This window comes from Protomyctophum parallelum (genome assembly GCF_964188405.1).
Source record: "Protomyctophum parallelum genome assembly, chromosome: 18".
Classification (NCBI taxonomy): Eukaryota; Metazoa; Chordata; class Actinopteri; order Myctophiformes; family Myctophidae; genus Protomyctophum; species Protomyctophum parallelum.
In genome coordinates this window covers 21480725-21495867 of record NC_139716.1, presented here as the reverse complement: position 1 = coordinate 21495867, position 15143 = coordinate 21480725, and the positions used below count along the sequence as shown (strand labels likewise).

General features: G+C 41.5%; 1 protein-coding gene across 1 annotated transcript in view; it reads left to right on the top strand.

Moving 5' to 3' along the window:
• Positions 1-667: 667 nt before the first annotated feature.
• LOC310876028 (phospholipid-transporting ATPase ABCA1) overlaps positions 668-15143 on the top strand; it is a gene marked incomplete at both ends in the record, with an annotated part of 190057 nt that continues 175581 nt past the window's right edge. Inside the window, 6 exons of the mRNA XM_083789475.1 lie at positions 668-733; positions 9303-9396; positions 10058-10199; positions 10641-10759; positions 13112-13239; positions 14369-14569. Of these exons, the coding sequence (XP_083645601.1) occupies positions 668-733; positions 9303-9396; positions 10058-10199; positions 10641-10759; positions 13112-13239; positions 14369-14569 (750 nt within the window). The remainder of the gene's footprint in view (positions 734-9302; positions 9397-10057; positions 10200-10640; positions 10760-13111; positions 13240-14368; positions 14570-15143) is intronic.

Sequence of the window (15143 nt, the reverse complement as noted above, 5' to 3'; positions counted from 1 at the left end):
AAAATTGAATTTTTAATAAAGGTCAGTCCACGAGTGTGAAATGCCATGCCAGATCAATTTGTTTATTAACTGTTTAATCAGTGTGCAGACACCAGTAAAAAGTGCAGTTAATGTTTTATTACAATCCTTGGTCCCCACCAAAAGTCATCTAGTTACCCATGAATTTCATTTAATTTACTGCTCACTGGTAACCCAAGCTATCCATAAATTTAATGAGTTTTTGTAGCACAGTGGTGGCCATGAGACAAAGAGCTTGTCATGAGACTGCACATCCAGGCCCACATTACAAAATATTGTTTAATGTTTTTGCAGGGGAATGAATTGGCTTGCAATACAGTACATTAAGTAAAACCACTCCATGATTTGCGGATAAATTATCCATCTATAAACTCTACACCAAGAGCCAATGGGCAGTCATCACATGTGGAGACGGAACAGAGCCCAGTGTTGCGCCTTGTCGCTGAGCAGAAGCGATAATAATTCATAGAACAGGTGCTGCACCGTAAGCCCCAAGGCCTGGGCAAGTGAATGATTAGTGGCATTCCCCCATGATGCATTGCTCCTCTGTATTAAAACCAAACTCTGCCTTTTATTCCCTCCAGGGTTTATTAAGTGGGCCAGTTGCCATAGCGACGCGTTGGCAGGATATTGGCCGGGATAAGACGTAATGGGTCTCCTGGCGCAGTTCACTCTTCTCCTGTGGAAGAACTTCACTCTTCGGAAGAGACAAAAGGTACCGTATGCTTGTCCCTGGTCCACCCCCCAACCGTATGCTTGTCCCTGGTCCACCCCCCCCCCCCCCCGCCAACCCGCCGCAAAGCGACGTATATCTGCTGAAGTCGGTCAAGGATGGAGGCAGAGCGGGGATGCTGTCCCAGGGTTGTGTGTTTAGGGAGGGTTGCGGAGTTATTCGTGGCAGGGGGAGAGAACAGGGGGATTTGCCAGGAAAATGGTCCCCTATTAAAGTAAGCTGCCTTTAACTCCCTCAGTAGAGACTAGAGAGTGAGAACAATCTTACCCTAATGCCAACCAATTCAAAGTGTCACCCTCAATCTTTTTTGAGATGTGTATGTGCATGTCTTCGTTGCCTGTATGTTTTAACTTAAAAAAAAAAAACGGTCTGCAAGTGGGGTCTGATGGGACCAGAGTGAGGAATCTTAAATGGTTTGTTTGAAGGGCAAACCCTCTTGTCAGGCTCTTCTTAACAACTGGCTGTGTCATCTCAACCATGTTTTATTGCCCCTATTCGTACAACTCTATTACTAGGCAAATTAAGTCTTATTTAATTATTTAATTTGACTCCTTATTAATAGTTTTGATGACTGCACCAGTGCACCTAAGGATGAATACAAAATGAATAATCAGAGGGGGTGCAAATTATGACAGGCAGTTTCTGCTGTCAAAATATGAAGAAAAAAAAACACTGTTTTAAATAGACACTCATGCCTTCTAAGGTGTGATTTGGGTCCTTAAGGTGAACAAAGTTGCTTAAAATAGAAGGCACTCCAATCACGCTTTGCTTGAGGATTTTTATCAAAGCTTTTCAGGTTTAACCTTTCAGGTTTCAAATTGTAGGCCTACATGGCAACGAAACACGGTATTAACAAACTCCCACAGTATCTAAAACGAGAATCCTGATAATAAAACATCATAAAAAGCTTACTGTCGTAGTCATAAAACATCATGGGCATCATAACCTTGAATGTTATCAGTGTCACCTGTTGGACACATTGCATGTGGAAGCATGAAATACCAGCAGTGGAAGAAGTACAGTACTCACATTATTTTACTTGAGTAATAGTAGAAATACTGCAATGCAGACATACTCTGATCCGTTAAGTAACAGTCTGATAATCTAAATTTACTTTAGTAAAATTACAAAAGTATTGGCATCAGAATATATTTACAGAAAGTACCACAAGTAAAGTTGTCATTATGTAATGTAGAATGTCCCATTTCACAAACATGTCACAAATGTTTATCAAAACAAATCTTTTGAAAATAGCAGATATACAAGAACACATCGCTTTGCGAGTTGTACATCTGCTATTTTCAAATGGGTATGAATCGGTTAATGCATGTTTTGTAATAATAATAAAGATCTATGAAGTAACTAGTGACTAAAGTTTTTAAATAATTGTAGTAGTGGAGTAAAAAATTATAATATTAGCCCCTGAGATGTAGTGGAGTAGAAGTGAAAGTACTGAAAATGTATATCGGTGCATGGCCGCGCACAACCAAGAATAAACCTGCCGTTGGCTCATATAGCACAGTAGCAGCCATTATTCCTTTACGCCGGCCAATTACCGCAAGGCAAGAGACATGTGTGAAGTCGCGTCAGGTAATCCCCACATAGCCTACAACTACTCTGTGAACCGAATTCACCTGTAGCCTTGTCTTTTTCATAAATGTTATCTGTACTTTAAGTTTTCAAAGTTTCAACACCAAACTAGTAGTAGTATTAGGTGGTGTTGTTATGAATTAGCAAGCTGGAAATTGAATGTTTCATTTATTTATCCTTGTGTTGCGCTTGTTTTCAGAGTTTTTTATTTTTGTTTCTCAAAAGCGTATACTGTATGTCCGTTGTGCTTCAACTACACAGCCATCTGCCTTGACTTCTGTGTGCGCTGACTGCGCCCGCTCCTTACCAGCCCCTCCCACCCCTCACTGGGGAAAAGTTCGGGAGGAAAACAAGCGTCTGACCTACTGTATGTCAGTCACTCAGTAATCTATGACATATCTATTATGTACATTATATAGGGTATGAAAACAAGTTGGGTATGGTTTCACCTTCAGCCCTATCCGAACTACGTTGAATTCCATTAAAAAAGTCATGTAAAATATTTCAAATATATTATGGCAAAACTCACACACGCACGCACGCACGTGCCCACACACACACACACACACACACACACACACACACACACACACACACACACACACACACACACCCTCTTCAGCTGGATTTTGACTGCAGCTTTTGCACCACACCACATAAAAATAGCTACCGTTTCCATTAAAAGTACCTCCTCTCAAATCCAGTAGCAGTAGCTGAATCCTCTTCAGACATTCTCCACACATTCTCCACTGCATGTGAAGCTGTTCACATAAGGTTTACCTAACTTTGCTACTACAGGGAAAACATTAATATTTATTTTTTACTCTTTGAATGCTCTTTCTTATTCTATCCCTTTGTTTGCTGTGCTTGCTGTGTTTTGTTGTTTTGAATGCTATCTACAGTACAGTATATGCTGCTGCATTGTCTGTAAGGAAACCAAACTAAAATAAGTTATTACTCATGTACCTGCACACAAGATGCAACAATAAAGTACAACCTTGAACCTTAAACTGCACATGGACTTTTCCATATGGGCACAAAAGGGACACAGACAGACAGACGGTTACTCTGACAAGTTAACGGGTATAATGTGTCTTGCATAACATGGTGCATGGTGCATGCATTTCCCACGGGCACCGTTCTAGTACATATTAATTTGGGGTCCTTCATTGACGTGAAAAAGTTTGAGAATCACGTACCGCTTTAGAACATACTCTAGCCGCATGGCTCACTGAACAGTATATTCTGTGGAAGATATTTTTGATAATTTATAGGCAGATATGATCGTTTCACAGAGCTGCAATGCTGGCAGTAATCATAAGAGCATCTAACATCATCTACCCACTTGTTTGGCCTCTGTTAACCCACGTAGAACAAAACATCGTAGTGATCATTCATCAGTGTTTTCAAGGCAGTCATTTGTGTTCTTTCATCCTGTTGTGAAGAATACCGTTCATAATTTTTTTTACTAGAAAGTATCAGAACAGAATGCTGATAACGCATGTGTAATGTAGCAAAAAAAAGTGGGCAACGTCAACATAAATTATTATTATCGGGCAAAACCAAAGAAACTAAGGCAAAGACAATGTGGCTCCTGGAGGATAATGACCAATTATATGAATGTCTCACCAAGCATTTCTATTCTTGGAGGGTTCGCTGGTGTCCAATGTAAGATTCCCATGGAGTCAGACATCGAGACTGTCCACATGAACACTCTGTTCTACTGTATATACCTTTTCGCTGAGAGGCCAAGGCGAGGTATTTCAGTTTACCTTGGCAGTTCACATCAAATCCATCCACATTGTGCAGTTCTCAAGCCACCTAACTTATGAAAGGGAAAAAAGGCTATGTTGCTATGGTACTGTAGCCCAGCCTGTACACATTATGACAGATCTCTACCTACCCAGTGCTTTACTTAGGCCCCATTTAGACTGCAGTCAAATACAGTAAAATCCGACTGTTGACACTGCATTTGCATCAATGATCAGTGTTCAGACTTACACTACATCAACTCAAAGCCACCCTGCGTTAACTTGACATATCTGCTTTGGTTACCTTGGTAACGAGTCTGCCGTGACGAGGAGGAGGATGTGTCATGCTAATCCACATCATTAATGAGGTTGCAACCAAGGTGTTCATGATCCAATGTTGTGAGGGAACTCAACTGACTTTGACTCCACTAAGTAGGTCAACCCCGGAGATGATGGCGGGTTCACTGTGCGAGAAGATCATGTCAGTGGGGAGTGGAGGCTCTGGATGAGAGTTGGGGCGGGCGCCGTGCGGGATGTTATGTTGCTGCTGTACTGAGGTCCAAAGGGACTTGTGAGAGCCTAGATGAGGGTGGGAGTGAGGTGAAAAGGTGAGGCGCACTGCGCATTGTAGTATCTCTGGCGGGGACCTCGGGAACCTAAGTTGGTTCTTTATTTATTTTCATTTCTCCCAATGTGACTGACCATGCAAGCAGGGGATTTAGTGGATAAAGTAGTGGATCAGTAGAAAAGTGAGTGAGTGATACATAGAAGCAAGGAGGTGGCCTGCTAGGCACAAAATTATGTGCATGTTTTTAGGACTCAGGAGGAGTAGAGAGCTGTGTTTTTGGTATTGGACATTGGTTCGAACAATTAAAAAATATATACAAATATATTTTATGCTATGTAAATAAATGTTATACAGTATATGACAAAAAACTTAAATATACAAAGACATTTCATATATAACTTTACTAGCATTTCGCGGCCGCTTCGCGGCCGCTCATCCCAGAGTTAAGTTGCCGCGCACTATGGGAAGAAGGAAATTGCGGGAGTTGACTCCACATGTAGTAACGGATGGGTTATTAGTTATTATTATGTGTCCTTATTAGTGTAGTGTAGCGTAGTCAACACGTTATGGCTCATACACACTGCCCGGTATTTGCTCCGATTATGCTGTCGGGGAGCATTTTTGCCGCTGGCCGACAAAACCCCTGATCTGACGTTAAGCGGTGCCCAAAAGTTCTAGATCACAAAGGCTTTGCAGGTAGAGCACATGACATGGCCCTAAAAATATATATAATTTTAATATAAAAAACTATTTTTGCATCTGCCGCTTGAGATGACCTGAGATGACTTGATTGATTGACATAAAAAAGAGCCTGTCAGCTCAAACACACAATGCGATAGTGGTTGTTGCGTACAATCATCAGTAGTAAAGTCAAATACCAAAAATAAAAACCCTACCATTTCCATTTCCCCCCCCTCTATTTCCCATTCCTTGTGCGTTTGTCTTGTAGTTTCTCTGGCCTCTGTACTACTGCCACCTACCGTCCATTCATTGTATTACACAGTGGGTGAAAAAAACACACCCCTTAAGACTAAACCCGACCCATCAGAGGTGTGGCTTCCAGAGGTACCTTTGACATGACATTTTGTGTGTGTGTGTGTGTGTGTGTTTGTGTGTGTGTTTCAATGTGCAGGGCGTTGCTGAAAATGAGCACCTGTGCTCGGCTACTTCCCTGGGTAAATAAAAAGAAAAAAAAGAAAGGTACCTTTCAAAACCTATAGAAGTCAGCCTGGTACAGACGAAGGGGACACAACTGTATGTAGCCTCAATTACATTTTGTAACTATTTTCTGCAATGGGATGATAGTTTTATTTGGTGGGTACAGCTGGTCGTTTTGAAAGTAGCTCTGAAGTAAAAAAAAAGTGTGGGCAGCCCTGGTATAGATGAATATATATATATATATATATATATATATATATTCATTCCGTGGGTAAATCCCTGTAGGCTACCCACATATTTGTAAATATATATAGTAAATATATATATAATATATATATATATATATATATATATATATATATATATATATATATATATATATATATAAGCAATATTGTTGCTTATTCTAGATTTATTTTCTGACTTTCGGATTTTCTGACTTGATCTGGCCTGTTAACATTTTCATAGACCTGGTTGCTTGTTTCCCTCTCAGTCAATGTGGCAACCCTGGTCAATGCCGTGTTGACGGTTGTGGTTCTGTATGATGATTTAGCTTAGCACACAACAGCTAGGAGGATGCAGCAGGCTGATGCCGTCATGTTTAACATTTTTTTGTGCAATTTATGTCCCCGAATTTATGGATATGGACTTATGGCTCCATCGCTGCCTCTTTCTTTAGTAGAAGTAGAAATTTTACGTGTTGCTGACTGTTTACCTCCATCTCACACGCGCGCGCGCACACACACACACACACACACACACACACACACACACACACACACACACACACACACACACACACACACACACACACACACACACACACACACACACACACACACACACACACACACAGCTGACGTCCTCTCCCACCGACGTCAGCTGTTCATTTATCTCCTTATTCATACACGCTTTGAGCTGAGAAGCTATAAAGCGCCTTTTAAATATGACAATGCTGTATATATATCAGCTGCACAGTTCAGGCAAGTGTCTGTGGCATATTTAACTTTAACAAAATAGGTTTGACAGCTTAAATCCGCGCGGCAGTGTTGTGTGTGTGTGGGACACGGGGTAGTGTTGTGTGTGTGTGCGTGCGTGCAATCAGAAGTACTGGCAGTAGCGAAATAACAAACGCGATCTGTCTAATCGTAGTAGTTAGGCACAAACCAAGTACTTTCTAAGAACAATGTTGATGTAACTAAGACATTCGCTGAGCGAGCTATATTTTAAATACAGAGATTTAGAAGGAATAAGCGAAATGGTGAGGCGACTATTCCCCCTTCCGTGAGGTAAGGTTTCTCTGCGGAGAGAGATCCATAGGAGAGATCACATTACAGCAGCCAAAGAGGGAGGGGGGGGCTGAGAGCTAGTGACGGATGCACAGATGTTGGTATGGGGGGCACATCTTTCATGCGCACATGTTTTCATTGGCTAGTGCGCGCAGATGTTGGTATGGGGGGCACATCTTTCATGCGCACATGTTTTCATTGGCTAGTGCCACATCTTTTGCGCCACATGACAACTTCTCAATTGTATATTAGATACTTTAAAAAACAAAGTAAAATAGCAGAAATAGTCGATCGACAAGATCACAATGCGTCACATTGTGAGATGGTAGAGTTTGTAGTTTTTGAAAATGTTTCAACATGGGAACGATTATGACAATTATTATTATGTAATACTTGTGACAAGCCTATTGATACACCTGGGTAAATCTAAATGACTGGGCTCGGATGGTGGAGAAAGCCAGCGCTAACCAACCTCCACCACTAGCTGAAACCCAAATCTGGTACTGTTCCAATATGAAGGACCCGTTTCATATTTTCTCATCGCCAGCAAATGCTTCAAGTCTTAGTGAGTCATGTAGCAAAAAGATACATACACTGTGATAGACAAAGGCAAAGGTGATAGACAAAGGCAAAGGTGTGGGTGCTCGCTGAACTACGCAGTCACACCACAACGGGAATGAAAAACAAAACACACATGCACACACCCACACACATGCATTTATCCTCTATCCAGTTGGCCTGAGGGCGCCAACCAGTGCATCCCGAGATTGCTGGCAAAAATAGCCAGAACATTGAAGACCGAAATGCCTTATGAGAACAAGCACAGCGGGCTGAGCCAGCCATCACTACCGTCACCGGTGATAGCTGTAGTTCTCCAGGCCAGGGCTATTGAAAACGCCATGGTAACATTTTTATTTCATAAAAAATATGAAATAAAGGCAAAAGCAACAAAAAACTAAAAATGCACCCACCGCTCCAGAAATGTGGCTGTGAGTAGCGATGCACACTGGAGGACACTGGAGGATATCATGGGGAAAAGGTGGCGGGCGTTCAACTCGGCTGAGCAAAAGCGAAACAGGTGGAGATAGACCCTACACACCGGACAACCCTCACACTGGGGCATCAGAGCCTCTGGGCCCTGGAGAAGGGAGGCACATGTCTGCCCCATCATCCTGGGACTGACTTTGTGTCGAGTGAGTGGGTTACTGGGGACAGTAGAAAACCTCAAGTGGAAGCTATGTAACATCCCGGGCTGTTTGACTAGCTGAGGAGAGATTCCTAGCATGGCCAGTTTGGCCACATTGTTTTTGTTTTATTGTGTTGTTATTCGCCATAGTGAATGTGTTGGATTAATGTGTTATGCTGTTTGGTTAGACTAACATGAGAGATAGTGGCAACTAAAGGCAGCAGCTCTCTTCCTTCTGTGCCGTTATGAGAGACTTGTTTGGTACTTTGTAGGTTTTACTAAGGTGTTCCTAAACTGCTTTGGATCACAAACCCACCTGTCATTACCATATTTTATGTAATGTTATTTAATTCATTCTTTTGTTAGGCCTTATATTCTCAATAACTGTGATAGCTATTGTTTCAAATTATCATCTTTTCAAAAATGTTTCTTTGTTGACCAAAGAACGGTTTGCGGAGCGGTCTTGATATCGGAAGGTCGCTAGTTCGTATCCCCGGACTGGCACGTTAAAATTACCACCGCTGAAGTGCCCTAGGACAAGGCATTGAACCCCTACCATGAAATGTTCTATGAGCAGGGCCTGGCTGTAAACAAGTTCTTGAGCTTAGTCCAGTTACCCTGGGTAAACATAGTACCTTTCCTTTACCATTTCATATTCAGAATTACTGTAACTGTTGTCACATCACATAAGGTACAAACAAGTCTGTGAAAAATAGTGTGCAAGCTCTCAATAATTAAGTTACACTAATAATAAGAATATGGAAGGAAGAGAGAATTGAGGTGAAAGTTACACATACTGTAACACAGAACAGGTCAAATAAAAATATACAAAGTCCAATATACTGTATATTGTAGTATCTTATATACATTTTGTTTGAGTCTGAAAATGGCATTTAAGTTCAATAAAAGCTTTTTGTTACCCTACTAAACAAGCTTCATTCATGATGTTTTATGCATTATGTTTTATAACAAACAATGTACTTGATTATATGAGACAATCTCTCTGCAGGTGCGCCTGGTGGTTGAAGTGGTATGGCCTCTGTTTCTCTTCGTCATCCTGGTGTGGGTGCGGTCCACCAATAAGCTTGTGTACCAAGGCCAATGTAAGTATAAGCACTTGATTATGTCTATTTACTTAGAGGATAACGTTACACAACACATCTACAGTATATTTGACAATATCACACACACACAATGACTGAAAAACAAGTGTGACTATTTTCATGTTGGATCATGTTATTAACTTTTTTCTCAAAGAGAAAACCAGCACTCACGGAACTCTCGTTTTAAGGCACTTTTAATTATTATTTTAATCAGTTTGCATGGTATGCCGCAGAGCAGCAGTACAACGAACGCGTCTCGGCGTTCAAGCCTTCATCAGCGTTGTCATGTTATTAATTCAAATGTCTTTTCTAAAAAATAAAAACATTATAATGCAATACTCTTACAGCATGCACGGTACAGTGAGTCTTGTGGGTTCTAATCTACTCTCTGACCTGTGTCTCATGTCTCGTGTCTTCCTGCATGTCGTCTCCTTTCTGTGTACTGTCCAATAACAAGCCACAGCAGCAAGGGGCGGGGAAGAAAAATGGTCTGAGATGCTGATGTAGAGACGCCACCATGTCTGACGGAAAACGATGATCTAATAATAATATGAAAGATATCCTGCCGTACCTGCATCACGGTCCTCATATTTCCCCAACTACTGAAAATGAGACCCTGCACCTGGCAGGTGAATAAATCGTGTTCTCTCTCTTCTTCAAGGTCATTATCCAAATAAAGCCATGCCGTCAGCTGGCGTGCTGCCGTGGCTCCAAGGCATGATGTGCAACCTGGACAATCCCTGTCTGAGCTCCCCTACCCCGGGGGAAACCCCCGGCCAAGTCAACAACTACAACAACTCCATGTAAGTACAGCAGCGCTGGCCTGGCGTGGCTCAGCGGTCCAGGCACCTTGGCCGCTAGCCAGAGTCTGGCAGTGTTGCCGCGGGTTCGACTCCCGATCCCGACGGCCTTTACTGCATGTCACCCCCCCCATCTCTCTCCCCCATTTCCTGTCAGCCTACTGTCTGTCCCTCTATAAAAAAGTACAGCAGCGCTGTGCAGGATTCTGCTCCATTTTCCACTTCATTTGGATAAATGACAGTGATTGGATTTGTACTGTTAGATATACCAGCATGATCCGTAGCAAAAATATCTGATCTGAGCGTTGCAATGCTGTTGTGAGCTTATATTTCAGGTATGTGACACAATAATGGCCCCTACACTCTGTAGGAGTTTTAAAGTTGTCGGTGAGTTATCAGATCGTCATGTATTTCACACTACAGGTTCTGTTTCTGTTTCACCAGAATTGCAGGGATATTGATTGAGCTGCAGACACTGCTGGTGAACAGATCCATCCTCACCAACGTCCGCTTGCTGGCAGATGATCTGGACCAGTGGAACTCAGTGCTACTACCACTTAATGGTAAGTTATTATGAATGGTATATTTCATAAATACATTTGGCTACATTTGGTCGATCTTTATTTTCTTTTTTGAGGGGCGCTAGCCCTTCCTATAAGCTATAGTGTAGATTTTTGTCCTAACTCAAACATAAATTCTCCATTGACAATGAATGGAGAATTTATGCCATATGTACAGACGAGCAAATCGGCTATTTTTGTCCTACACAAAGTTAAATTCCCATTGATAATGAATAGAGAATGTATGTCATGTGTCTGAGCAAATCGGTATTTTTTATTAATTTCCCATTGAAATGAATGGAATGTTTACGTCATATGTGTCTGAGCGAATCAACATGTTATGTCATGATGATGTACGATGATAAGAGCACCCCTCACTTCACACAGGTGTGATTATTATTAAACTATTTACAAAATAAAGTTAGCTTTGCAAAGTTCCAACTTCCTTGAGGTCGTGGTCATTAGTACCAAAATATTAATTTTGTTGCGCACAAGCATAATGGATATCCAGTTGGTTGCTTTGGGGTGAGTCAGAGTAATAGCACGGAACCTGGCAAAGACCAACATGGGTCAAAGCGCAAAATTATCATTTTCTGTGGATGGAACATAAATTATGAAATTCCATTGCCAGCAAGTAATGTTGCAGAAGTAATTGGACCAGTACATGCTCAGTCTCATCCACAATCACTTTGCCACGTCTTTGCTATGATCCTCCATCAAACAAAGTAGCCCCATCATGTGGATGACAAGTTGGAGGATTTGTTATTCTCCCTTATCCCTCAAAAACAATGGCACATGATTATTTATGATGCAATTTGTTGTGCAGACTGACAGATCGTTTGTCTTGATAAGTTGCTACTTTGCATTAGGCTCATTTAGCCTGATGATATTCAGATTTTCATAAGGCACCTAATTTGCAAATAGGCAAGGGAGGAGGGATGGGGAGGGGGGGTCTGCCATTCAATAAACGGCTTGCAGGCCATTTGCATTTTGGGGTCGCTGGCTTGTAATATACAAGATTAAATCCATCAAAGATCTAAGCCTGAGCATAATTAATGGGAATACATCGTTGGAGGAGAGAGCACAAAAGGTCATTAACGAGAACGGGGAACAGAGTGATATCAAAGGACCAGGGTGACAAAGGTGATTGTGTTGTCCCTTTTTCAATGAGGGTTGATTAAAAGCCTGAGGTGGTCACTTCAATCAGAATGAAAGAAAAAAAAAGTAGCCTCCGGAGCATAATACTGCCTCCCCACTCTCTCACCCTGTTCATGAAGGCCGGTGGTACTGCAGTCCTGAAGGACATGATAATAAAAAGTTGTAATCATGTAAGTAGGTAGTCACTGAATGCTCCTTTAAATACTGTATATTTTTTTATTTCTTTTAACATTTATCTTAATAAAACCTTATGTAGCCCAAGGTAAAAAATAAAACACCCTCAGCACATCTCTAGTACGAACCTCTGGCATTGATAATTGACTGACTTTCATGTATTTACACTTTACAAAGTGCTGATTTAATTTAATTATGAATCCTTTAGTCTTATCGGCAGCATATGCTCGGAGTGCCACAGAGCAGCACAATGCACAAGTTCAACAGATACGAAAGGATGTAGTCGGAAACAGCAGGGTCTCTTGGCTCGCAATTTACAGCCATTCTCTTTGTCAAAGGGGAGGATGATAACATTGAACAGACGATTGGTTTTGATGCTGGGTCTGCTAAATTGCAGCTATCTGTGGATGACTAATCAGGAGAAAATGTCTGGTTAACAAACTGATACATGTTTATGGACATGTGCACTGTCACCCACTCATGCTGCTCCGGCTTTCCGCCCATTTTTGCACCAATTATACAAGGCTTTAATTTCTGCATCATGCACTCAGAGAGTGTGACCGTGTGCCATTCAAAGCAATGGGCAATCAGAATCAGTTTTGTAATTTCTTATACATTCCTTTTCCCAGAATTCCAGAACGGAATATAAAACATTTGTTGTTTCCTGAGGACATATCCTTCTTGTGAACTCCAAAATGTAAATTTAATGAATTTACCGGTCCATTTTTGAGCGCTAGCCCCTCCTATATACAGCTTTTCGTCACAACACGCATCACATTTGCCATTGACAATGAAAGGAGAATTAACATTAAATACATTGAATATTTTTTTTAAACACTGTATCATGGTTAAAGGGTAATAACATAAGTTGACAAATTAATTCATGACGAAGTATATTCACTTTTTTATTCTGTTTTTCCTTTTGGGGTAAGCCTATACAGTACGTTTTTGCTGCTCATTTCTTCAAATTATAGCCAAGATGCCGCCCTTGTTCTCACTCTCGGCCTTCTATTCCTGTTTAAGGTCAGCCTGTGCGTCTGGGGAGCATTCTGAATGACAATGAAACATTTACAACATATCTGAGAGAGGACTTGTCCGTGCCTCTGACTGTAATCCAGAGTCTGATGGCTGCAAACATCCAACTGAAGCCAGTAAGAACCTGCTTACATGCTCTACACACCAGTCGTTCTCAAACATTTTTTGTCAAGGACCCCCAAATTGATCCCCACTTGAAAAGATTTTGTGCCAGTGCCCCTACAAGAGAACATATTTTTCAACATAACATTGTTCGAATATAGTCCCCAAATGTAATGCTTAAATTTAAACTGTTCGTCGTCTTGCTGGGGACCCTCAGGAACCCCCTGAAGGAACCTTGGGGATCCCTGGGCCACACTTTGGGAACTACTGCTCTACACATAGCACACTAATTGTCTACATTTGTCAAAAATAGCAGATCTACAAGCTCACAACATCCACCACACAAACACATTTGTGACATTTTTGAGTGGCGCTAGCCACTCCTATAGGCAGCTATGTGTGTCCCTGGCTCTGTCTGTCTGTCGGTCGGTCTCCGTCCGTCCGAGTACGGAAATAGTGTTTTGTTGACCACCAAGTGTCACTGTTGCGCAGCCTGACACACACAGAGGCCAGGGAGGAGGGCTTGTACAGTACAATACAGCACAAGTACAGTACAGCACCACTCACTTCAGACTGGTCTGATTTAATTGTATAGATACATTTTCTGTATACAGGTTTAATGGTTTGTCTTTCGTTCAATGTTTGTTTTGTAAACGCCATTGACAATGAAGGGAAAATGTACGTCATAATGTGCCTCATTACATCATATTGTCTCTTTATTGTTAATGGCGTTTCATGTTTGTGTTGGCACCGTTTGTTTTACATCAGCATTACATCACCTAATCAACATGAGTTAAACTTTAATATATTAGTGCACCTCACTTCACACAGGTGTGGTTTTTTAAACATAAGGCATTACATTCTGTGTATCTCTCTCGTGGTCAGTCATGACTTCTGGCTGGATGTACATACATGGCCATTTTAGTTTTTGCTTGAAGAGATAAGAAAAGCTGGAGAAAGCAAAACAATGTGCATTAATAATGCATGAACTTGACATCTAACCTACAACGCAAGGTTTGACGGCAGCTGAAAAGGGCAAAGAACCGGCGCAACGGCTAACGTCAAGAAAACAAATGTTATATAAATAAAATATGGATGGAAATATAAAACTGCCAGGTTGGTTAGCTGGAATTTGTTCTTCAGGTGATGGGTGTCCCGCAGCCAGGAGACCTGGAGAGCTTCCTCTGTGACGGAGCCAACCTGGATGAGTACGTCCAATTCAGCAGCCTGGCTGAGAAGGAGGCCTTTCAAAATGTCAGCTGTTATTCACTCACTCCACAGCAGCTGAGAAACACCCGGCAAGTCTTACTCCAGAATCTAGACATGGGAAAAGTGGTCACTCAGGTACAGTAACTCAATTTCCTTTGTATCCTTTCAGATACATTTTTTTTTTTGCCTGAAATGTGTGCTTTGTGACCTCACTGATCAACACCAATTGTGAATGTAGTAGGTTGCCTTGGAAAAGCAAACAAAAGCTTTCTCAACGCGTATGGTGTGCAGTACACACCATGTACTGCACACCAACTTTTGTGGTTCAAAAACGGGTTTTCAAAATTGCCTTTTTGCATACTGCAGTGCTGTACTTTCCCATGCCAAGCCAACCGAATAGCAGACAATAATTGAAACCATGTATTAGATGAAGGACTTCTGTAATGATTTACTGTACATTCAAACAGGCATCCACATTTCCAATCTTACCCAGATTGTACTCTAAGACTAAATATACAAAAAGGGTCCCAGGTCATTTGTGCTGTACATTTATTGTCAAGAATTCTTTCTAAACTTGAACAGTGACCTCAAAAACAAGTCGGGAACAATGCAAGTTGGAAACCACATCTGTATCTGTCCCTTTTATGTCTATATATGGAGATTTCTGTATTGGTCTGCTGTGTGTCCCCCTTTTATGCCCATATGGAGT